General features: G+C 42.1%; 3 protein-coding genes and 1 long non-coding RNA gene across 7 annotated transcripts; all 4 read left to right on the forward strand.

The window, feature by feature from the left end:
- Positions 1-104: 104 nt before the first annotated feature.
- sumo2a (small ubiquitin like modifier 2a) lies at positions 105-3,891 on the forward strand. The gene is made up of 5 exons (XM_067258880.1): positions 105-232; positions 759-890; positions 1,024-1,095; positions 1,377-2,335; positions 3,755-3,891. The coding sequence occupies exons 1-4, from the start codon at positions 212-214 to the stop codon at positions 1,440-1,442; spliced, it is 291 nt and encodes a 96-aa protein (XP_067114981.1). The 5' UTR covers positions 105-211; the 3' UTR covers positions 1,443-2,335; positions 3,755-3,891.
- On the forward strand, positions 3,831-6,329 carry jpt1a (Jupiter microtubule associated homolog 1a). Its single transcript, XM_067259837.1, has 4 exons — positions 3,831-3,894; positions 5,731-5,831; positions 5,947-5,974; positions 6,190-6,329. Exons 1-4 carry the CDS (start codon positions 3,831-3,833, stop codon positions 6,327-6,329), a joined length of 333 nt encoding a protein of 110 aa, XP_067115938.1.
- Positions 6,330-7,306: 977 nt separating this feature from the next.
- zgc:174863 (uncharacterized protein LOC100136852 homolog) lies at positions 7,307-13,745 on the forward strand. Of its 4 annotated transcripts, XM_067258875.1 has the most exons (8): positions 7,332-7,774; positions 8,589-8,662; positions 8,762-9,088; positions 9,403-9,708; positions 11,563-11,685; positions 12,071-12,103; positions 12,621-12,674; positions 12,856-13,745. In XM_067258875.1, exons 2-7 carry the CDS (start codon positions 8,599-8,601, stop codon positions 12,665-12,667), a joined length of 900 nt encoding a protein of 299 aa, XP_067114976.1. In that variant the 5' UTR covers positions 7,332-7,774; positions 8,589-8,598; the 3' UTR covers positions 12,668-12,674; positions 12,856-13,745. The 4 variants fall into 4 exon arrangements, with proteins under 4 accessions (XP_067114977.1, XP_067114976.1, XP_067114978.1 ...); XM_067258876.1 differs by lacking the exon at positions 12,856-13,745 and having other exon boundaries at positions 7,307-7,774; positions 9,403-9,702; positions 12,621-12,773; XM_067258877.1 differs by lacking the exon at positions 12,071-12,103.
- Positions 13,746-16,015: 2,270 nt separating this feature from the next.
- Positions 16,016-18,058, forward strand: LOC136965469 (uncharacterized). The gene is made up of 2 exons (XR_010879294.1): positions 16,016-16,270; positions 16,451-18,058. It is a non-coding gene; the product is annotated as an uncharacterized lncRNA (long non-coding RNA).
- The last annotated feature ends 6,040 nt before the right edge of the window (positions 18,059-24,098 follow it).

Raw genomic sequence — 24,098 nt, forward strand, 5'->3', positions numbered from 1 at the left:
GAAGAATTAAAGTATTTATTAAAAAAAATTGTGTTTGTATATGTGTTGTTGATTAACAATCTAAATGTGTGTGTGTGAGGCCGGTGGAAAAGAAAATGCGTGAAATTCAAGCTGCCGCAATTGTACACAAACTGGCGCTCTTGTCCTGTCTGTCTGGTGGCATTGTGAGCGCACAGACGCAGCCACTGAGCGCTCATCAACCACATCCGACATGGCAGACGAGAAACCCAAGGTGAGGGATGGGACATGTTTATTTACAATATTTAGACTGGCTGTTCTCTGCGACATATAACGCATCTTATGCTGTGGCGATATGTCTCTTGGTTATGGAGAAAAAGCTTCATAACACAGACCTAACTTGCTTGGTTCATTAAAGATTTTGTTAGTTAGTTGGCTAGCAAGCTTGCGCTTTTACTTGGCAAGTGAGGCAGTTACAGTAGATCCCAAACCGTTTTAGAAAATATTTTGTAATTATGTGCACAGATGGGCTTACATTATTAACGTTAGCTAACTACTGGTAGCGTTAAGGTAGCGAGCTAGCCCGACTAGCTTAAAATACGCTACTGTAGTAGTGTAGATGCTACCTAGCTAGCCGTGACATCACAAAACCAAGGTAGCCTAAGTTTCTGACAAATATAACTCTACAGTTGGATATTTCGTACTCAAATGTGTTCAGCTAGAGAACCTATTGCGTGTACTATACTATTATCCTGAAACGTGATGGATGGGTCTTCTGCATTTGGTGTTTTTCTGTACAGGAGGGAGTTAAGACTGAGAACAATGAGCACATCAACCTGAAGGTGGCAGGACAGGACGGTTCCGTGGTGCAGTTTAAGATCAAAAGACATACACCTCTCAACAAACTCATGAAGGCATATTGTGAAAGACAGGTAAGACACATCATCAACTCATGTAGCCTAGGCTACTTCTCAACCTTGTAATCAGCCTAGATGTGGATTTCATGTTGTAGTCATTCAGTGAATTTTGTGAATGTAGAAATGTGAATTGAATGTCTATCCACAGGGACTGACGATTAGACAAATACGGTTTAGATTTGATGGTCAACCCATTAATGAAACAGACACACCATCACAGGTAAGTGATACGTTTAATGTATAATGCCCCTCACCTTAGAGTCGTATCTGTTATAACAGATATACACTTAAATAATTGTACACGTCTCAGTCTTTTAATACTTTTTTCCAAGATCCCAAATGGAGATCTAATCTAATGTAGCCTACATCTACTGCTCTTGTTCCTTGAAGCATATGTGACTGTATGCAGAGTAGACATATGTTTACTCCGCATACAGTCACCCATATCAGTTGCAAGTCTTGCTACAACTGTACATGTTCACTTTTGTTTTTACATTGCAGTTAGAAATGGAGGACGAAGACACAATCGATGTGTTCCAGCAACAAACAGGGGGATTTCCTCACTGAAGACTATTTCCTGGCTACAACCGCTACCTCCCTTATCCTTTCTTTGTTCACTTGGGAACAAATATGTATTTTCGTACTCCTCCCTGACTTATAATGTTGCCAGTCATTTTAATTTGAAAACTATTATTTATATGGGGAGTTAAGTTAATGAATGGAATATGAACTAAAAGCATTTAATGTTCATGAAAAAGTAATGCTTTTGGAAAGGTGTCTTTCAAATCTTTGTGCATTTTATTCCACAGGACTAACATGTGCTAGTCAGCAAACACCTGTTTCCCTCATGTTCACATGCATCTTCATCATGTTTTCCGAGATGGATTCTTGAACGTTTTATACTTTGTTGTGGAATGCTTGCTTGAAATCGGTTTTCAATAGATCTGTATTTTGATTTACTTAGTTAAGACTATGGGAAGTTATTGAATAAATAGATTCTTTTTTTAGAACATTTGTTTTTGTGTTTTTATGTAAGATGTTCACTGATGCGGCTCATAAATTGATGCTTTCTAACTCATTAGCTACATTTTACAATTAGTTTACAACATTTTGTGCATGCTCAACTAGATTTCCTAGTCGTTTCTCAAATGATGTTGGTTCAAGATGCTGCTTATCCCCTCAAACGCACTGTATTTCTCGAAGCCGAAGGATCACAGGATATCAGATCTACCAAAGAGGGGTGGGACTTAGATGGCAGAAACGCCCTCCACGTTCATCTGTCGATTGATTAATTTTGCTTCCACCGGCTGCAGGGGTGAACGAGATGAGGTGGTGAGCTATTGGTACAGAACTAAACATTTATCAAATTTTAGTCAAACACCTCTAACGAGATTTTTTAGTAAAATGACGACGACAACCACGTTTCAAGGGATGGATCCTGGCTCTAAAAGCAGTTCCAGGTATAACGGTGTCTGCAATTTTCCATGTGTGCATGTGATTTTGAATCTTGTTTGCCATGCTAGCTAGCTATTTGTCCAACGTTAGCTTTGTGTAACATTGAGGAAATCTACATAAAGGGTTTGCATTAATAACAATCAAGACAATACGTTGTTCCCCCTTGTGCTAAAACACTTTGTCGACAGCGTGCTAGTTTTCTGTTGCCAGGAATCGCAGGATGCTAACTTACCTAGCTAGCAAGCTACCATTGATTGCCCCCTCCCTGCCTCCCTTTGTGGAACGTCGCTGACAGCCTGGCTGCTCTGCTGGCTAGCTAGCTAGACATGTATGTCTGCACCCAGACATTTAATAGTTTTCTGTGCTTGCCAACACTGACGTCTCTTTCGAGTGCTATGTTACAAGCATTATACACGGCATTAGTTACAACCCGCTTGCCAGCTATTCTTTTTTTTAAATAAAACTTCAGAGGTTTGCCATGCAGCATCATCAGCTAATTTAATGGTTGGGTGGGGCCCCTACGGATGTGAAGCTTGCTTGTGCTAGCCATCTCCATATGGCCAACTGCGAGCTGCCTTGGCATCTACTGTGCCAAAAGACGTGCTTAAATATCTAAATTACCTATTCAAATGTTCCAATCAATTGTGCTCTGATTGGCAAAAGCCGGTTGATTGACTTTATATCGTTCTTATAACAGTAGACTGATTGAGGGTGCGATTCCTAAACGGCAACCCTATGACAGAGAGCTACAATGACATCCCTATTTTATGACCCGCTGACCACAGAAATAGCCTTTGTAGCTTCCAGGGATGGGCAAAGATGCACCAAAATGAATGTTAAAATAAGTAACCAAATACCTTCATTTCAAGTGCATCCAAATGAACTACAAAATACACCAGCCACATCATGTATCAAAATAAAATACATTATTTTTGCATTTTAAAAAGACTACAAGTACTTTTACAAGGGAGCATGAAATCACTTAGCAAACCTTCCATCTATGGCCAATTTGATCTATCCCAAGAGGATGCAATAAATAATGAGTCATACAATAAATCTGACATGCAATCAGTTATCAGACCAAATATTCGCTTATCTCTGTGATCACCAAGATGTTTGTTTTAAAGTAACCAATAGTTAACTGTTGGTGACGGCAATTCTTTGTTGTATTGGCCTCTCATAATGTAAGAACGCGCCCATCATTGCATGCAGAATGAGTGGAGCCAGAGTTGAAATTATGAGTTGAGTAATATTAAAAGGGGCATATAGTACACAACGTTACAGACCGAAGAAACTAGAAACTGGCTCAATAAACAACTGTTTATTGAGCCAGTTTTATGGAATAACTGTGACTAACTTGCCTCAGCAGGTAGATGAAATGTGGAGATTAATTATGAATGTTTATTTTTTCTCACTTTGTTCAGAGTCTTGCGTCCTCCAGGTGGAGCCTCTAACATCTCTTTTGGCGCAGAGGAGAAGCCACCTGCTCGAAAAGACAAGATGGCCTCCAGCATCTTTGATGAACCAGAAGACCCCCATGCTCACCGAAGGAACAACCCACCTGGTAACTCATACTCCAGCATGACCTCAGCAGCCTCGAGGCTACTAGCACTCCTGTTGCTGTGTAGCATTTGGTTAACTATGTCTTCCAGTTGTCAGTGTATTTGTATATCGCCTCCAATTCTGCCTCGGAATTGGTAAATGCAATCACCTTGCTGAGTCAATCAGAATTCTGCATAGTCACTCAGGTTTACAAATGGCCAATTAAATCTCGGATCCATACTCATTAAATATTCCATTATTGGCTTTGCAGCATTGACAGTTCTCTTACTGAGACCCACGAGAGCTGGTTAGGGCTGTAAAATATTCCCAAACTTTCCAATTCATCTCATTCAAATCACTCAATAATAATTCCATGAATGCTGCCAATTTATAATAATTATTAACAGTAGCCTAGCCCAGTGGTTCCCAACCCTCGTCCTCAGGGCAACCCTGTCTTGCATGTTTTAGATGTTTCCCTGCTCCAACACGCATGATTCAAATGAATGGTCATAAGCAGGCTTCTGCAGAGCTGGATAACGACCCATTCATTTGAATCAGGTGTGCCCTGAGGACCAGGGTTGGGAACCACTGGCCTAGCCTGTCAATTAAGGTAGGCCACTCTAAAGCACGGGTACATAACAATAAAGCCACTATTAATTACATTATCTGAATGCATTGTAACTACTTCAGAATAATAATGCACCTAAAATACTAAACGTGAGCAAGGGCATTCAGCAATCACTATCAAATCAACAGCCTCGTGTAATTTAGCTAGCAGGTGAAGAATACAAACAACGAAAATCACCAGTTAATTTCAATTTGCAAGAACTATAGACTAATACAATAACGGGCTTAAATGAACTGAAAACGTAAGTTATACGACTTACAGTTCTCAAGGACGCACAGTGGCGAGTGTGCCTGCTCGCGGTGTGAAGCGCGTGTCCGAGCTATTCTACGACATGCACTCCAACAATCACTGCTGATAGACGGCCTTTTGTACAGCCCTATTTCTGATACCGTAAAGTAAATAAACAGAGGTAACACTGGAGGTATTCTAATGCTTACAAAGCCCTAAGGAACAATGGCATTGTAGCCTACTAAAAATGAAAGTTCATTGGAAAACAATAACTTGTCCTGGCCTTTTCTCATAACCTCTCATCAATGGACATTCATTTCCGTTGACGTATCTCACATCCTGGCTGAAGGGAGTATGATTCGCATGGAATTTGAAGGGGTTTTTACAAGCCCGTCATGTTATTTATATTGGGGGGGGGGGGGGGGGGGAGGGAGGGAGCTTTGGCTGCAAAAAATTTGTTTAGCTGAAATCCCCTAATCTTGCTTTCACTTTTGGTTGTGCTCATTCACTGGATTGGATCCATCTATAGAGCATTTAATCATGGACTTGTTATGGGGGACACCACTGTAATTCAGAGATTATTTTGTATCCACCGCTTTTGGATGCTTATAACGATTTTAGTCGTTAACAGGCTTGTCGTAAGAAAGGAGGTCCCTTTCAACCCCACCTTGTATGTAATGCCTTTTATACATCTCTCCTAGATGACATGTCACAAATTGGTGTGTTCATGCCTTGAGGGGATTTTTGCGTCTGTGGCATAATTGAACAGCCTTAACCTTTTTGTTTTATGTCACAACACATTTCAAAACTAACACTTTCTCACCCTCGATGGCCCCTTGATGCACTCCTTCTGCTTTTATATGCTGCTTCACAGCTCACAACTTTGTTGTGTGTACACCAATTGCGTATTTTCAACTCGAATGATGATTTTCACAGTGGTGGAACACTGCTTCTGAGCCAATGGGAATCCCAACCCTAAAAGTCTGTTCCATCTGCTCTCAGGTGGGAAGCCTACCGGAGTGCTCTGCGGGGAACCCTCGGCCCCCCTGAGGAGAGGTGGAGGCCAACCCTCCAACAGCAGCTCTGGAGAGGCACCTGCCGGGGTGAGATGACCTCTAAGCATCAGCCCTTCTGATAGGTGGGAGTGTGTAGGCCAAGGAATTGTGATTGGTTGCCAGGTTGTGACGACTGCCGTCTTCTCCATTCCCTTCTCTTTAGGACGATGACAATGACGTTGGCAGTGCTGGTAAGGGTAAACTTAATGCTTGTGATGTGGTGTTTTTGTTGGATATGTTTCGTTTTAAAGCGAATTTGTGTTGCTTTTGTCACTCAAGGGTTTCCGTAGATGTATGCGTGTGTGTGTGTTACAATAAGTCAAAATAAACACTGTCAATTGAGTGTAGCGTTTATTCTCGCTCGGGTGTGTGTGTTTACCTGTCTTCCCTCGCTCCCCTCCGATAGACGTCTGCGTGGAGGCGGAGCCGGCTCCAGAGCAGAGGGACGAAGCGCCCCCGTCCTCAGGGGCACAGCCCGGGGCAGCAGGGCTCCCCTCGGGTCGCAGGAACCCCCCCGGGGGCAAGTCTAGCCTCATCCTGGGCTGAACCCTCCGACGCCAGCCACCCCCACCCGCCCATCCACCCCCCTGAACTCCTCTGCCATACGGTTTCTCTCCCACCCCTGCCCCTCAAGTGAAGATCTCCTCGACTTCCATCTCCGGGTCCTGGGATTCTGTCAGATTGTCCACATTCCTTCCCTTTGTCAAGTCCATTCTTTTTCTAGTCCCTTTTTTAATTTTTCTAAAGAGTTTTTTGACAGAAGCACTTTATGTATCCGATTCAAGCCAGACCCTGCGGTGTGTCGGGCCTGCTGGAGAAGGCATGAGGTTTACGTTTGTCTCACTTCACCCACCCCTTTCCGGTCCGGTGTAACGGCACAAGCTCTCGGAACGATCGGTGTCTAACCATGCTAAATAAAAGATGGATATGATGTAAGCTGTCGCTTTCGCACAGTGTTCATTGTCTGCCAATCTGCATGCACGTCTGGTGGGATGGAAAAAGGCGTTTGTGGAAGGACTCGTTTTGGTTTGATTTATGGTTATGCTGGACTAAATTGTTGCATTGTGTTCATTGGTGGGTACATGATGTGGTGTTGCATGATGTCCGTACATATCTGAGAAACAGTATTTTGTCCACAGGAGGAGCTAAGCTGTTAAAACAAATCACACTGTCAACAAGTGGCCTATTGTCATGAAATTGCATTTTATTTAATTTTGTATTGTATGTAGCAGTCCCTACATATTCGTGTTGTATTTGAGTGCTGGGTGTGTGTAAAAGTAAAAAAAAAAAAAAAAATAGAATGCCTGTTTGTATGACAGTCATATCTGGCAAAATGAAAAAACAATCATTCTGTCAGTTAGACAATTACCTGTCCACTACATTTCTAATGAACATCAACGTGTTTGGTTTTGCACACGAAGAAAACAGGAGTTCTTCCTTGCTGTTGGTGTTTCACTGGTGTGCAGTGAAGTTCAAAAGCGAGAAAGATGAACATCGTATTAAATAGGCAGGGTAGGTCACGACGCACTGTTTTTACAGTTGGATTCGTGCATTCTACAAATCACTTTTACGGGGATTTAAAAAGATTTGGCACAAATGAAATGGCATTAAAGTCACTTGATCATCCACAATGGTGTGTACGTGTCACGTACGTACGTGGTAGGTCATTTTAGTAGGCTGTTCAAGTCTTAATTGATACATGATCACGGTCGAAAGCAGAAAGGGATTTCTTGATAGCGCATTCGGCTACTCAATGAACAAGAGGGAGCATTTATATTGAAACTTTAACGATTAATATGACCTATGCTGTTGTGGAGCTGGTGTAGGCAAGAGCCGTAAGCTAAAAAGAATTTCTGGTGTGTCAAAACAAGGGAATGTGCTTGGAGTTGCTCATAACGAAACTGAAATTGTGAAGACGTATAAGTTCCTTAGCAAAGACGCCGATCAGTGTGGTTACAGCAATCCACCCGAAGAGCTGAAGTCTACTGCTTGTAAGTTATTTTTATTCAATCTCACCGTTTGTTTTCCTTGAACTCACCTTTGTCAGTGAACTTTCCACTTCTGACTTGCTGATATTAGCCTACTTCCCGGTGAAGATGTCAATCGTAGGCCTTTGTCATTTATATAACTAATAATATATTGTTTTAAATTGTCCGGGATTTTGAGTCTACCCTTCTACTTGACAGTTTAAATTGCCCAAAGGCGAAATGCAAACATTTTATGCATGCTTTCCTTTGTAGGCTATCACTATGTCCAAACCCCTCATTTGCATGATTTTGCAGACTTTATAAATGTTTTTCATTAAATTCTCTGACTTTGCAGACTTTCGCATTTATAGTAGCTAGTAGCCTATGTTTTAATGTCATTGCATTGCTTTTCATTGCAAAACTTCATCACCAACATGAAAAGGGTCACTTTGTGGTCACTATATTTGAACTGTCCAGCCAGTATATCAAGGACATCTGTGAGACATGTTCTTCACTCATGGTGACCACTCTGTCGTGGGGAATTCACATGATCCGAGCTCGTGCTAATAAACAAAGTCAACTCTCTTCAGCGTTGTGCATCTCTTTCCGGCCTCCACCTGACCATCCTATCACATATATATCAATTTCCCCAGAAATTGTACCCTCTCTAATTTGTATTGCATTTATAGAACAAATTAAAATGTTTACCAGTCAGAAAGGTTGAATTGACATCATTAATGTACCATCATTTAAAGCAATAGCTTTCTGTGTTCTGCAGAGTTTTTCATGATTTTGTTTTATCTTGTAATAAACTTGTCATTTTAATTTAATCTCACAGGAATGAGATCATGGCTTCAGTTGTCTACTGCTTGCTGTTGACTTGCTTGATTTCTTCTTCCAAGTCTGTCGAAGGTAACTGTCGACTTGTCACTACTCCTCATAGGTGTAATCTTGTTCCCTTAATACAGTTGAACCTCTCTTAATTAATTGTGTTGTGAAATACCATTCTAGAATTTCTCTCTCTGGATTGCCCTACTGAACACCATGGAGTTTATGGCCAGAGGTCACTGGTGAAGTGCATAGCCAAAGCAAATCTGGGGGAAATTCCCACTATCAAACATCTTGTATGGAAGAAAGGGGGTGAGATATTGCTGATGTTCACTACAGGAAACTTAATGGGAAAAGATGGCGTTCAATTTGCTGATCCAGACTGGAAGGTGAATATGAACATGAGCCTGTTGTTGACAAACACCAAGATGTCTGACATGGGAGAGTATGAATGCATGGTGTTGACAGACATCGGCTATCAAAAAGCCAAAACCAACCTCAGTGTCACAGGTGAGAATCCTTATACCTTCACTATTCTTAACCATAGGAGATCTTTGAAATGTAAAGTTTAGCTGAAATCGGAATCGTATACTCATTGAATGTTCAGGGGTATTTAGATTTAGATCATTTTCAAGTTGTTATTTTTTGGTTTCAGTATGCGGTATTATTCCAAAAATGGTTTACTGTGTTTGATTGTAGATTGAGGTCAATCATTTGTTGAGGTTCCAATATGGCATAAGCAGGTAGTGAAGTGACTCCATGTTCGGTGATGAGTGCTTCATAGAGCAGATGTTTAATGTCTGTATTTGTTGGTTTCTTTGTAGCTAAATATCAAACCCCAACCATGAACTCCATCCAGGGGGCAAACATCAAGGACAACACGGATGTCACCCTGTTCTGTAACGCAACGGGGGGAGACCAAATAGGTTCTATTCAGTGGTTTGATGAATTTGGTAAAAACTGGACGCCAAACTCCGAGCTGGTCGGCAGTAAGACCGAAAATGGATTGTCCAACCTCTCCAGTCGTTTGGTTTTGAAGGACCCTTCATCTAATTACACATGTTTGGTGTTCAACGCCAGAGGTGTTCAGGAAGGAAAGGCCAGTCTCAGTCTACAGATAATGAGTATGAGTAAGTTATTTTCTTTATTTCTGTGTACTGTTACGTGTCTTGTATGTGTACGACTGTTTCTGCAGACTTCCCTTATGCTGAGCCTTTACCCAGCTACAGTCAATAACGTCTACCAACATTTCAGGTTTACTGCCAGTTTGATTGGCATAATCACATTTAATTATTGTGCTGTTTTCTTTCAGGTCATGCAGATAACAGTATAATCTCGACCCAATAATAGTCAGCGTAGCACTGTTGCAGTAGAAAAACAATCATACAGAGACAACAAGTTCTGTCTTCAGAATTGGTTTTTATTCGCCATGAAAGTTTGCACAGACAAGGAATTTACTTTGGCAGGAGAGCCTACCTAGGCAGCCATTTTCGGCGTCAACTAGAAAGTTACAGCATAACATGAGGAGAGAGGAGGAGAGAAAAGGCAACACCCAGACAATGCTCCTAGAGGAGTACAGTGTGGGAACAGACAAAAACCTCAGCACATAAGCACAACAACATTTACAATAACACGTGACTTGCAGTGGGGGGGGGGGTAGACAAGCAGCATCTGGACCTGCAGCCATGGTAGGCGCTGGACACAGACCCGCCAGGCACCCTGGGGAAACAAGCAGGCGAAGGCGTTGGATGGGGGTGGGGGGTGGTGATATCTGCAGTAGGTGAAAGTTAATGTGTGAGTAGGTCTGGGTTGGCGCCCTCGACCTAGGACACAATCAGTCCGATTCTCCCTATGCAGATTGTGTTGGCCAGGATCTGGTCTTGGTCTTAGTTATGGCAACAACATGACATTGTATCGGACTGCAGATCTACCAAAACATCCTGACTTTGAGATAGGACTAGCTAAAAACATTCATGTATTTTCATGCTCTCTGGTATGAAGATTCAGATTAAACCAAAGGCATGTTGATTGAGAATCCTGTTGTTTCCCTCTTGGTAGTCAATGTGAGTTGTTTTATCTGCTGAGCTGGCTTTAGAGGACTGCAGTCAGCCACTGCTCACCAGGAATGCATTGTTGCATTGAGTCATCAAATTGACCAAAACAAACACAATTATTCATGTAGGCTCATCTCTTTTAAGATTGACTTGCTTCCAAGCGAGCACAAAATGTCCTTTCCTTGACCTGAAACTTCTATGACTCTTTTAATGGCCGTCAACTGTGCTTAAAGACCTCCAAAAACGGCATAAGGAGCTGACCAGTCTGACTCATGCAGATTTGCACGATTGCATGTTGAGTAATTGCATATTTATGTCATTGTAAGTATTGAGCAAACCAAGTTTCAGTTTAACATCTCATCTGATAAAAAAAAATTTGAATACATTTTCTTATCATGACTGATGATAGTGATGAATGCAATCTGTGGTTCATCAAACCAGGATGTTGAGTCTGTTTACTTGCTTTGGTATTTGCTACATTGTCTGATCTTTCAAAAACCTGTCAGCCACTTCTGCTTTTTAGTCTCATTGCCTGGGGTGATGTTGTTCCTCTTATTAAGGTACAACATAGACTTAAGGCTTCGAGAGCAGGTTCATGTTTTACCTTTGGAGGAAAGGTTACAAAACTAGAATGACGTCATGTATGATATTATAACCATGTTCTCCTAACCAACTCCGCTGTTGCCTTGAGCGAGGATGGACTTTCACAAGGTCAAAACAGGAAGGGTTGTAAATCAAAGGTCCATTTTGCTGCACAGAGTGTTCTGTAATGATGTTGTGTTTGTCTGTATGCAGCACCGCTGCTAAGCTGATAGTGACATGATACCTACAGTCACTGATAAGAACTGAATGTACTTAACCTACTGATGTGATAGGAACAACATCTATAAAATAATATAATAATGAAACCGATTATGTGTGATTTTGCAGGTGGCAGAGATGATCAGAACTCGGGAGACCTTCACGCCAGATACGTAGCTCCGCTCGTGATCATTGGATCACTGATCGTCGGACTGCTGGTTACAGTCCTGATATGTAGAAGACGCTCTAGGAGTAAGTACAGTCAGTAGTCCTGCTTAACCCTGCAGACCCAGCTAGGAGACAGTGAATTAACGTTGGTTACTTCTTTTAAGTAACTCAAACCACAGTTAAGCTTGACTAGCTATGATTTACTTGAGAGCTTATGATCAAAGTTCAGCACAGCAGGAGGTTGTTAAACTGGTTGAACAACGCTAAGTTTTGGCAGTCAGCCACCTCATTTTTGGTAGTCAGCCATTTGGCTGAGCAGTGGGGAATTTGCCAGCAGAACTAGTTTTATAACAACATTAGCTCGCACGGATCTGTCATGTGATTTCGCATAAACAGACATATAAACTTAGATTTCTTTTGTCTCAGTTAAGAAAATAGATTATAAAAGGTCTGTTATTTTTTCTGACAGAGGCTCGACGGCCCTCCGCAGCACCTTTAATGAGTATGCCCTTTGAATATTCTAATAGTGTTAAAAAGATTTATGACTTTTCTTACTATTACACTTCTACTTCTTTGGTTTTTATTTGGCTCTTGTTCCACAGGGCATTTCACGAATGACAACACACATTTGCATTTGAAAAATTAAAACCACTTCAAAATCCCACACAGGAAAACTCAGTTAAAAATGCTATGATAAATGATATAACTGAAAACAGGGGATAAAGGATGAGCCTTTATTCCCTGTTTTCAGTTATATCATTTGAAATGGTGAGAGTGGAACCAAGGCCACTAACCTTCCCCATCGGTTCTCTCCTCAACCTCAAGCCTGGTCTCAAATCCCTATGTATCTGACTGTACTGTGGGCTTAAGCATAAATGGCTCAGGGACCTCTTCTCAAACAACTGATCTCCTCAGTGTCTGCTCTAACACAGTTCAATGCTTTAGAGGGGGTGGCATCCTGTGTGTAACATATGACAAACTTAGAAGTATTGTCAATTGATTTTTTTGTGTCATTGTAGGTGACGGACACCATCCAGTGACAACAGAAGAATATGTTGACCCGTAGGCTCCAGGTACTGACAATTTATGTAATGTTTACCATGTGCCATTTACCCTGAAGAGAGATTAGTCATTTAATCTTTTAAAGTCAGTCTGTTTCTTAATTCATTTTATAGAGCTTGACATAACGGTATCCTCTCTCTCTCTCTCTCTCTCTCTCACTTTTGATTTCCATTATTCGTTGAATGGCTGAAGATTGAGGGGAACAGTACAAAGATCTACTTTCATGTTGCACTGTAAAGTCAGTCGTTGTAATCAGAACTTCTGTACCACTGTGATTTATGTAGCTGCAAACATTATGTATAGGAATGTTATACTGGCTGAACATTATGCTCTTTCACTTCTGTCAGTTTAAGAGGAAACTGCGGCTGGGAATATGGCATCCAGAACACTAGTTTCTGTTCCTTCATTGTGTGGCTTATATCCACTTCAGCAACACAAACAAACAACTTTTATGCTTAGCTCTTCATTCTACACTGTTATCGATCTGTTGTGTCTGTGTTTTGTACCGTACATGTGTGAGGATTGTTTATACTATGATTTTGGATGCACTGTATTTCTACTTTTTACACTGTATTTCATTTGCACTTGTCTTCCCTTTGTACTTTTCATTGATAATTATGTGTCTATATGTGAAATAATTGTGTCTTTACTACATTGTCAGTAGGCCTAAATCAGGTGTAGTGGACATAACAATGCAATTGCAGCTAATCAGCTAGTGTATTAAGAAAGCTTTACCCCTCCAGCTAAAACCCTAACACCATGACATAATAAGTGAAGACTATTATGCCAGTGAAGTAGAAGTCTTTTCATACTTCGGCTGTAAAGAGGTTAAAAGAAAAATGGTGCATTCCGAGGCTAAATACCAAAAACAGCAGCAAAATTGTCCAGTAGGTGGCTTCCTCCCCATGGTTCTTAATCAACAGGAGTCAAGACTTGGAGTAACCCAAATTTTTGTTTTAATATTTGCAAACAATAATCTGATGGCATTTTATTGCTTATAAATTCATGTTTTTAGACATTGTAAACGTTGTTTTACAAAGCGTGACTGCAAAGAATGACTATTAATAAAAAATATATAAATATATCCCTTGAATAGTCACAGAAATAATTTGATTATTTCTACATGTTGTAATTTTACTAAAAGGTTCTAAACTTATTTCACCAGACATTGTAATACCTCCTGATCCTTCAAGACTTCATTCTGTTCTTGATGAGGTTCACCTTTCTACTGTTGAACCGTTAGCAAAGGGTATACATACAAATGTATGTAAATATTATAAACTCGCATAAGGCACTCATCACATGTCAAGTGAATTAGAGTCAGAGATACAGAATGAGAATTGACAATATTGTTACTTGACCTGCTTTCTGGTTCCTCTTCTCTTCCACTCTACATTATATTGCTTTCTTATCTTTATCTTAAAACAAATTGACAGGATCTCCTTACACAGTCTGACAGAGTGAGCAAAGTTGTTAGACTTTATTTCTCAAAGACTAAACCTTTACCACAAGAATATAAAGCATTATGATAGGAATTTCAGTACTAGACTCAACTCAGTTATCTTGAACCAAACTATTATCTTTCTGTTTTTGACTTGAACTTGAACTTTTCATTGAAACCAAATCTCCCATTTAAAATGCATAGCCTACCTTGATCACGTTGTCTGATTTCATATTTACTTTACATTTCTTTTTGTAAATATTAGTTTAAACCATTTGGTAAAAAAATAAAAAATAATCTGATTATCGCAATTGAACAATTACATTATAATTTTCCTTGATTTACAATAAAGCAAAATCAAGTAGGTGCTCCGTTAAATTGACACTTGATGAATCTGCATTAATAAAGTATATTCATACATACATATGGCCACACCCAGCTACAGTGACCATGTCTGTCTTTCCTTTAAATGCCAGTCAGAACACAGCCACACAGACTGTACAGAAATGGCCATGTCACTGCAGTGGTGTCTTCTGTTGCTCCGTGTCTCTGTCAGCGCTGGTCAGTATTATCTTTCTACCGTCTTTCATATGTGTCTATGGAGCCTATTACAGGTTGCTGGATTGGTCAAAGCTGTGTGGATAATCAAGCCTTTTCAGTAATATTGAATGGTATTGGCTTGCTCAAAAGGATGGAATGCATTATGTGTTCATGAAAAATCTATTTAGGAAAATGTGTAATTACTTCATCCAATGGTACATATAATAATAATTTTGTATAACATAGTAGTATATGTGATACCAACAAATATTTAATAAAACGTTTATAACCTTTGCTAGCAATAATGTATCTGGCGTATATCAGTCAAACAACAGAAAATCATGCAGAGCAGACGATGTTAAAAACTCAAACTTGGAAACCAAAGGATGAACAATGACTGCAGTACACATCATTCACACAGCATAACACGAAACGGCTCCTCATCCCCGGAGTCATTTTTGTAAATGAATGATATGATGAATGTAAAGGTTTTTTTATTTTATTTTTTATAACGCATGTATCAAAAAACAGATGCCGTGGTCGGCCGCCAGCGCTCCAGGGATACCATCGTCCGCGTGAACGTAGGGGAGCACTTCACGATGGGGTGTTCTACAACCCTGACAGAGCCGCAGGGGCTGTACCTGTACTATGGCATGCACAAGACGGTGGAAGTGTTGTACTATCACCGCTCCAGCAACTTTTCCCCTAGGCTGGAATACAGCAACAGAGTGGAGGCGAATGGAACCCTGAACAAACTGACCATCACCATCAGCGATGTCCAAATGGAAGACGGCGGGGCCTACTTCTGCACCTTCCAGAAATTCAACAGACAGACGTTAGAGTTGGAAGACTTCAAAGGCATTGGCTCCACTATCCTTGTGGTTGACAGTAGGTCCACGGTTCTTCCAGTCGTGCTACGCCTTCCTAATCTTCTCTGCCGTTGGGTCGTTGTTAAAAACAAGTTTCGATTTCTCAGACTGTGGAAAAATAGCAGCTTGTGAGGCGATAACTGTTCAGGCATTGATGTGGCCAAGCCTGTGGTACCCTCACTGAGGTACACTCACTGAGGTACACTCACTGAGGTACACTCACTGAGGTACACTCACTGAGGTACCCTCACTGAGGTACCCTCACTGTGGTACACTCACTGAGGTACACTCACTGTGGTACACTCACTGAGGTACACTCACTGAGGTACACTCACTGAGGTACCCTCACTGTGGTACACTCACTGAGGTACACTCACGGTGGTACACTCACTGAGGTACACTCACTGAGGTACACTCACTGAGGTACACTCACTGAGGTACCCTCACTGTGGTACACTCACTGAGGTACACTCACTGAGGTACCCTCACTGAGGTACACTCACTGAGGTATACTCACTGTGGTACACTCACTGTGGTACACTCACTGTTGACTTCCCCCTCACTGCAGGACCAAGGGTGTTGATGCTCAAAGTCGAGGATGCGCCCTCTGCTCTGCTTCTGTCCAGTCCCACTGTCAGGTCCTCGTCGCTGACAATCACCAACGCTGACAATCACCAATCAACATATTTTCAGATCTTCTCCATCCTTTGCGGTCCTGCTGTGGGCCATCACTGTCATTCTTTGTCTTGGACGACAGGTAAGAATGTATATATGTGTGTCTTTCCCTGTACGTGACCACTTGCTGGTCTCAGCTGCATCGCTTGTGTTACACCCAAATACCCAAGATCCCTTGGATCCGGTAGAGTCTACAGCCTTGATTTCACAAGGGCGCAAGTGGTTATTTTGAACGATTCCTTATTGCATGTCTGCTCCACAGTGGAAGGGGTTTGTCAGCAGCATTGGATGCCCCCCCCAGACGGTTTGCCTTGATTCGGTGTACATGGACATGCAAAGAGAACTCCTTCAGAGGCCAGCCCACTTACCCCCTGTGCCGGAAACCGCCCAGCATATCAGTGAGAAACTCGAACACGACCACTAAAAATGGCCTTAAGTGGCCTACGTGAGCGTGTGCGAGTGTGTGTGTGCAATTGTGTACAGTCATCATGAGCCGACGTAAAACTGCGGTCTTCCACTTTGCGCCACACAATCCTTCTCCTTCACCTCAAGCTTTAGCACCATAAAGAGTAGATCCTCATGTGGCTATGAAGCTTTCTGTGAAATCTACTGTTATCCAATAGAATGGATGATTGTTCAATGTTTTGGCTTAACATATTCTTGGTTGATAAGATGCTTTTAAGCTGCATTATTAGTGCCTTCTTCTACTGTTTGTAAGCTTGGTTGATTGGCAGTGCAGAAAGTTCCAGATGTCTTTTGTTACTGTCTCTGGTCAATAAAGTTTTCATCATAAAGTTAAATTGTCTAAATATTTTATTCACCCCCAATTACCAAAATAAGCACCAATAATTCTGACTCTATTTGTATCTCAGTATACTTGGAAGTTGCACTCCACTACAGTGATTGCATTTCCATTTGATTAATTTAGCAAATGATTTTATCCAAAGCAGCACACAAACAGTGCATAAAGCAGATAATTAACATCCCCAGAAGCGCACAATTTAACAGTATTTCAGTAGTCAGTGCCAAGGAACTGTTTGTATTTGACCAGACACAGTGCATGAATGCCATCGCAACTACATTTAAACGATTCTATAAAGACAGTGCAGCACACAAACACCCACAGTGCAAAAACAATTAGTAGGTGCAGAATGTATTTGCAAGAATCTCAGACACAACTGTTTCAACTGTCATAGCAGTGTCAGATTTAGGAAGTATCCGCGCTTGCTTGCCCACTTCCATATCTGTATTTATGTGTTTGGGAGGGGGAAGTGGGCATATGTATATGCACACTTAGCTTGCATAGCTTGAAATAAAGGTGCTAATGACATGAACAGCATTAAATATACATGTAGACCAGTTAGGCTCTACCACTAGGTCAGTGAGGGGAAGTGGCTTACAACAAACCAGCATCATTTATTTCCCAAACCACACAAACATCTCTAAAACAAATTGTTCATGCTCCCTTTAGTGAGCTGCAATGTACAAGAAGGCACTCTCTTTAGAATTCATGATTATTATTTTGTTTCGGTGCGCTAAATGCAAGATGCAGGTTTCTGTAAGAAGAAAAGCAACATAATGGTCGCCATACATTTTGAGTCACACCTTTTTCTAAGTACCTTGACTTACTGTATATTATTAAATCCTGGAGTCCTTGTATAATGTCATGATTGCATGTACTAATTCTTATACATTTGGCCGTAAATGGGTATCATCATCATGGTGATTGGTTTAGTGGACCATGTTTTGTTAATTCTGAGCATGGTCCACATGCTAATTTGAAAAAGGAAACAATATCTCTCTCTCTCTCTCTGTCTCTCTCTCTCTCTCTCTCTCTGTCTCTCTGTCTGTCTCTCTCTCTCTCTCTCTCTCTCTCTCTCTAATCTCTCTATCCCTAACTCTCTATCTTATCTGTCTGTCTAATAATGAACTGTGCGTATTACTAAATATGCATTCTAATATTTATTATACTATATACAATTATAAGATATTATAATTGACCATAATATGTTAAAATATATATACATGTTTCAAGGCCAGATAAGAGTCTTAACAATTGTTAAGAGAATGTGTTAGATAAAAATTACCCACCACGGTTTTTCATGTATTGTAATTATTATTATTTTATTTATTTTTTTACATAATCAAGTGCTATGTTATGTATCATAGCACAGTGATATGTTAGACAAGCGCCACTGCCACACAACACAGAAGTACGGTTGTAGTGGTCTTCATAATAATGACCGTTATGACCAATAGGGCGCAGCAGAGACTCAGTCATGACCTTAATGAGCCAGGTGCAGGTGAACGGTTACAAAGATTGCAGCTGCATTAATGGGCCAGCGGCGGCGAGAAGGTTTGTAAAGGAAGGTAGCATGTGTAGGTCGTTACTCAATTAACAAAGTCTTGTTTGTTGTTACCCATTGTGGCATTTAAGTTACATTAAGTTACTTTGTAGCTATGTGATCTTTGCTTCATTGTTGGTACGGAGATGGCTTCAGCTCTTCACGAGTGGCCTATTGCATTGTCTAACTGCAAACAATACATTTATGGGATGTTTATTCTCTTACTGGACAGATCAATGTGCTCAGAATAAGTGTCTAGAACAGTGCATGTTGGTTGGTGAGCATGTCTATTTAAGAGCTCGCTCTTTGTTGGAAATAAAGGGAATTCATAATGCATAAAACAATTAGCTTCAAGCTGTCACGTTCGGCGTTAAGAATGAGCATTCAGGCTACTGGCAACACATCTAACGTGCATGCTTCACATGTCAGCGCTCATCAATGACGCCTTATGCTCAAATAAAAACCCACTTTAACCGTCACCGTGTGACTACGCACTGGGAAGGGGCGGGGGGGGGGGGGGGGGGGGGGTTCATGCAAGGAATACAGCACGCTAAGGATCTAATGGGACGTGCGTAAAAGGCGCTTACGTCGACCCTGCCACTCGTGCGCTCGAGATTCCCTCTACACGCTCGTGTGGTATCTTTTGAAGCGTTCCCACGAAGTGTACATCAGGCTCCTAGCAATATATCAAGAAACACGACCTAAAACACTTAGTAAGTGTAGAGTTGGTCCATCAAGCGGCAACGCACAAGCGCACGGACTCGCCAACTGAGGAGACGCATCAGGAACCAGTATTATCTCAACAAGCATATCTAAGGAGAAGGGATCTTTTTCAAACTTCAATACTTTGTCCAGGTCTCTAGCTAATCATCACTGACTATAGCATGAAGAAGACGGCAAATTCAGGTATGTCCGTATTATTATTATTAAAAAACGTGTTACATAAAACTACCCACCATGGGTTTTCATATATTGTACTTTTTATTTATTTTTTATTTATTTTTACATAACCAAGTGCTATGTTGAACAGTTTTTTATTTAAAAAAATTATTTTAAGTTTTGATATCCTCACTTGATATGTATTGGCGTATTTGGTGCTTTCTGCTTATTCTGCTACCCTCCATGACTATTATCAACCTCTCTCCACATGTTTCTCTAATGTTAAAAATACCTATAGAACTAGATACAATAATTAATGTGTACTGTCGTGGAAAGGACTCTTAAAATCAGTTTATTCGGTAACTCTAGTCTCCTTTTCTTTTTTTTTTTTTACTTAATTGTGCAAGAGTGTAGTGTCCTTGGGGAAAGCCCCTAGTTTTTGTATCCATTAAGGGCAATCTCATTATGCATTATCGTCTGTCCCTTCTATCCTCTATGTGGATGTGCTTGCACCCCCAGGCTTAATCTATTAATACACACCGTACACACAGTTTGTGTGGGTGTGTGTATGTTCATGCTTGTGCTAAAGTGCGTGTGTGTGTATATTTCCGGACACATGCGCTCTCGGATGCGTTTTGCACGCATGTACGTGTGTGTGTGTGTGTGCATATGACCACCCCTGGCATGGCCCAGAACCCATCTGCTCTCCCTGCTCCGACTCCCTCTCTCTGGGCGAGGGAGCACGGCGGATCACTCCCTCTCTCTGGGCGAGGGAGCACGGTGGATCACAGGACATTCTGAATTGGACACAAGCTGAGGCCTCTTACTCAGCATTAGTGTTGGGGATACAGGCTTGATAATCATCCAAAAGCCCAATCATTTCTCAATAATCACTTTAGCCTACTCACAGACATACGCTGACACGGCCACACCAACCCACAAACACACACCAACAACCCCCCCCCCCCACACACACACACACACACACACACACACACACACTCACACACACTCACCCACATACCTCTTACAAGTTCAGTCATGTCTCATGACCTATTAGGGAGATATGGCCTTTTGGTCTTCCCCACCACCCTGTGGCTGCATCTGTCTACAGGGTCGTCCTTATCAGGAGTTATCACTGCCTCTCTCTCTCTCCTTCCATCCCTCTCTCTCCTTACCTTTCTATCTCCTTTGAGTGCAATGTGTCTTAAAATGTCCTAATACAGTGTGGTAACAGGAAGTGTCAGTTGTGCCTAAAAGGTGTGTTGGATATGGATGTGCATGCCGCACTAGGGGTGGGGAGACACCTTTGACCTCCTCTCCTGCCAGAGATCTAGTTAGGCCCCTTGGTTATTGCAAATAACCAAGGGGCAACTATGGTTGACAACTATGGTTGTCTTGTCCTCTATATCCAGCGATATTCTGTGCTTGAGGAATGTCCACAAAGCAGAGGGACGTCGTCTTTTTTGTGTGTGTGGCTCCCATGGTCTCTAATAGACTAGAGGGGTGCATGCTGGGTATTTTCGAGTAACAACCCTGCATGAGGTGAAGCCCAGAGTGCTTCTCTCTCTCTGTCTGTCTCTCTCACTATCTTTATGTTCCTCTCTCTTTCCCTCTTCAGCTCACTCTCTCCCCTTCTCTCTTTCTCTCTCCCTCTCTCTGAACCGCACTCCCCCCCCCATTTATCTCTCTCTTTTCCCCACGCATGAGGAAACTCAGTCAACACTGTACTGCACTCTCCCCTTAATGCTGTGGTCGCTTTAAAACATGTCTTGTCCTCACGCTGAATAGGCTCTTTTGTGGCCAATCACGTCGCTCTCGAGGCAGTTCTGAATTTGTTACTCTTTCCAACTTTGATAGTGACCTCAATTCAATGTTGATGTCGCACTCTGGAGCGGAGAGTGGTGCTTTTGGAACGCAAGTCTCTCGAAATTCAGTCGAAACTGATATTTCGTACTTTTTAAGAGATCGAATAAGGGATTGTATGGTCTATTTGACTCTCGTCACGACAAGTGATTTCCTTTCGTTTCGTATTCAGTTGCTACTGTGGCTGAAAATGGCGCCCAACCTAAATTGTGTGTTATCAATGACTTGTTCCACCCATCACAGTATTTGTGTGTTTTCTTAAAGGGTTTTGTCAAGTCTTGTTGGTGAACGTGAGTGTTTAGTAGACACCAGAGGAAACACACTGAGCACAGCCAATAAGAAGAAGTAACTGACTTTGACATCATATTGCCCACAGCCCCCCCTGACTGGGTAGGGCCGGGGGGCACTGTCGGACTACGTTTGACCTGACCCTATAATCCCATAGAAGACACATTGGATGTCAACGTTCCTTCCTTTTGGAAATGCAATACAATTGTCCTAGCATGAACATGTCACTAGGGGTCTCTAGACTTTGGATTAGAGACGGCCTCTCACAAGGTTATTAACAGTGTGCAGGCTATCATCCATCCTCCTTCTCTCCCACAGAGACAGGTCCCCATAGACAGCGAACAGATGAGGAGAGTCAATACTTCTCTTTATTTCTCTGCAACAATGGTTCCTCACAGCTCGTCCAGATTCTCCGGGTGTGAATCATACAGCGTTTGGCCCGCGTTCAGTAAAACCCTCTGGTACTAACCCTCCCTCTTACAGATACCAAATTAGCATTTGCTCCAGATGAGTATCATCTTAAGTTTTTACCCCTGCTCCCTGCTCTTAAACTCATCGTTCCAGCGAACGGATTTATCCACCCTGAAAGCGAGTATTTCTCACCTTATGGTTTCCGCATATTAAGAGCACTGCACAAAAGCTCCCTGCTTAGTTTTGAAGGATTTGTGGAGACTTAAGTCAGGTTCTCTGAATTAGCTCTGAAACTTCCCTGAAAGTATGTGAGACTGCTTTCTGACTGGCCTCATTTTCAGCTTCCCACAAAGAGGAAGTGACTTCTGATTTATTATGCTCAATTTGTCTCTCGTCCCGGTCCCAGATCCTATCAGATTAGGCTTGCCGCCCGTGGCTAAGAATTCGACTTCGTCATAATAAAAAAAAAAAAGAACAACGTACCGCCTGAACGCCGCTTGCTAGAACGACGTCATCGTAGTGTGTCGGAGTTCAGATATAAATACTGTTCCGCGATGCGTTTCGGGGCAGATGACGTCACTGTTGAACTACCCACCCCCCCCACGCACCCCCCCTCCCTCCCCCCCCAACATACAGAAGAGAGCGGGCCGTGTCACATGGACTTACTGTGATGCGGAGCCTTCTAGCATTAATGATTCCCTGCCTTCATTAAAATAACACCTGATGTTCCCGGCAGACCGAACACGCTTTATTTACGGGGTCGTTGTTGTCCAGAAAATGAGCTTATGAACATCAATGCACACGTGTTTCGTGTTAAGTTTTGTTGAGTCATCTAAACGGCGGAATGTGTTCTAACGTATCATTAGTCTTGTCAATTAATAGTTGCGTGTTATCCCGGTCATGAACCACGGATAGAACACTTCACTCTCCCTGCTCTTTTGTTGATCTGGGACAGCTACATCAAGAGATCGCCACAGAGCTCCATGTGTCAAGGGCTCTCTCTCTCTCTCTCTCTCTCTCTCTCTCTCTCTCTCTCTCTGTCTCTCTGTCTCTCTCTCTGTGTCTCTCTGTCTCTCTCTCTCTCTCTCTCTCTCTCTCTCTCTCTCTCTCTCTCTCTCTGTGTCTCTCTGTCTCTCTCTCTCTGTGTCTCTCTGTCTCTCTCTCTCTCTCTCTCTCTCTCTCTCTCTGTCTCTCTGTGTGTGTATGTGTGGACTGTCTGGGTCACCGGTGCAGATTTAGACATCAGGAGCCCGGCATGTTGATTACAGGGACTCAAAGCCACAGAGAACCACAGGAACTCTCTTTTCCCCTCTCCCTCTCCCTTCTCTCTCTCTCTCTCTCTCTCTCTCTCTCTCTCTCTCTCTCTCTCTCTCTCTCTCTCTCTCTCTCTGCCCTGTCTCTGGTTCTGCCTCTGAATTCTGTGTAAACTGTATCTCTTCCACTCCCTCGTTTTCTCCCTTTCTGTGCTTCTCTCTTTTTCTTGTCTTGGTCTATTTCTCGGCCTATCTCTCTCTCTCTCTCTCCCTCTTTCACCATCCCATGAGTACGTAGGATCCAAAATGGTTGTGTGGTTGTAAGTGGGGGGATAACTGGCTGTTTTGACTGCCCAAATAAATATATTTTTTAAAGTAAACAAAAAAGTATTTCACCATCCTTCCATCTCTCTTTGTGACTCGGTGCAGTCCAGTGTGCCGGGACGGACTAAGATGGAGAGAGAGACACAGAGAGATTAAGATGGAGAGAGATAGACAGAGAGACTAACCTGGAGAGAGAGAGACAGAGAGACTGAGATAGAGAGACTCAGATGGAGAGAGAGAGACAGAGAAACTAACCTGGAGAGAGAGAGACAGAGAGACTAAGATGGAGAGAGACAGAGAGACTCAGATGGAGAGAGAGAGACAGAGAGACTAACCTGGAGAGAGAGAGACAGAGAGACTAAGATGGAGAGAGACAGAGAGACTCAGATGGAGAGAGAGAGACAGAGAGACTAACCTGGAGAGAGAGAGAGACAGAGAGACTAAGATGGAGAGAGACAGAGATACTCAGATGGAGAGGGAGAGACAGAGAGACTAACCTGGAGAGAGAGAGACAGAGAGACTAAGATGCAGACAGAGAGAGACT

Source organism: Osmerus mordax, chromosome 21 (genome assembly GCF_038355195.1).
Source record: "Osmerus mordax isolate fOsmMor3 chromosome 21, fOsmMor3.pri, whole genome shotgun sequence".
Lineage (NCBI taxonomy): Eukaryota > Metazoa > Chordata > Actinopteri > Osmeriformes > Osmeridae > Osmerus > Osmerus mordax.

Excerpts from the sequence above, each read along its gene's own strand:
- jpt1a (XM_067259837.1), top strand. The coding sequence starts at position 3,831 with ATGGCCTCCAGCATCTTTGATGAACCAGAAGACCCCCATGCTCACCGA. Across the intron at positions 3,895-5,730 it reads CCGAAGGAACAACCCACCTG|GTGGGAAGCCTACCGGAGTG; the intron begins GTAACTCATACT and ends ATCTGCTCTCAG. Across the intron at positions 5,975-6,189 it reads CAATGACGTTGGCAGTGCTG|ACGTCTGCGTGGAGGCGGAG; the intron begins GTAAGGGTAAAC and ends CCCCTCCGATAG.
- sumo2a (XM_067258880.1), top strand. The coding sequence starts at position 212 with ATGGCAGACGAGAAACCCAAG. Across the intron at positions 233-758 it reads TGGCAGACGAGAAACCCAAG|GAGGGAGTTAAGACTGAGAA; the intron begins GTGAGGGATGGG and ends TTTTCTGTACAG. Across the intron at positions 1,096-1,376 it reads AAACAGACACACCATCACAG|TTAGAAATGGAGGACGAAGA; the intron begins GTAAGTGATACG and ends TTTACATTGCAG.
- zgc:174863 (XM_067258875.1), top strand. The coding sequence starts at position 8,599 with ATGGCTTCAGTTGTCTACTGCTTGCTGTTGACTTGCTTGATTTCTTCT. Across the intron at positions 9,709-11,562 it reads TCTACAGATAATGAGTATGA|GTGGCAGAGATGATCAGAAC; the intron begins GTAAGTTATTTT and ends GTGATTTTGCAG. Across the intron at positions 12,104-12,620 it reads CTCCGCAGCACCTTTAATGA|GTGACGGACACCATCCAGTG; the intron begins GTATGCCCTTTG and ends GTGTCATTGTAG.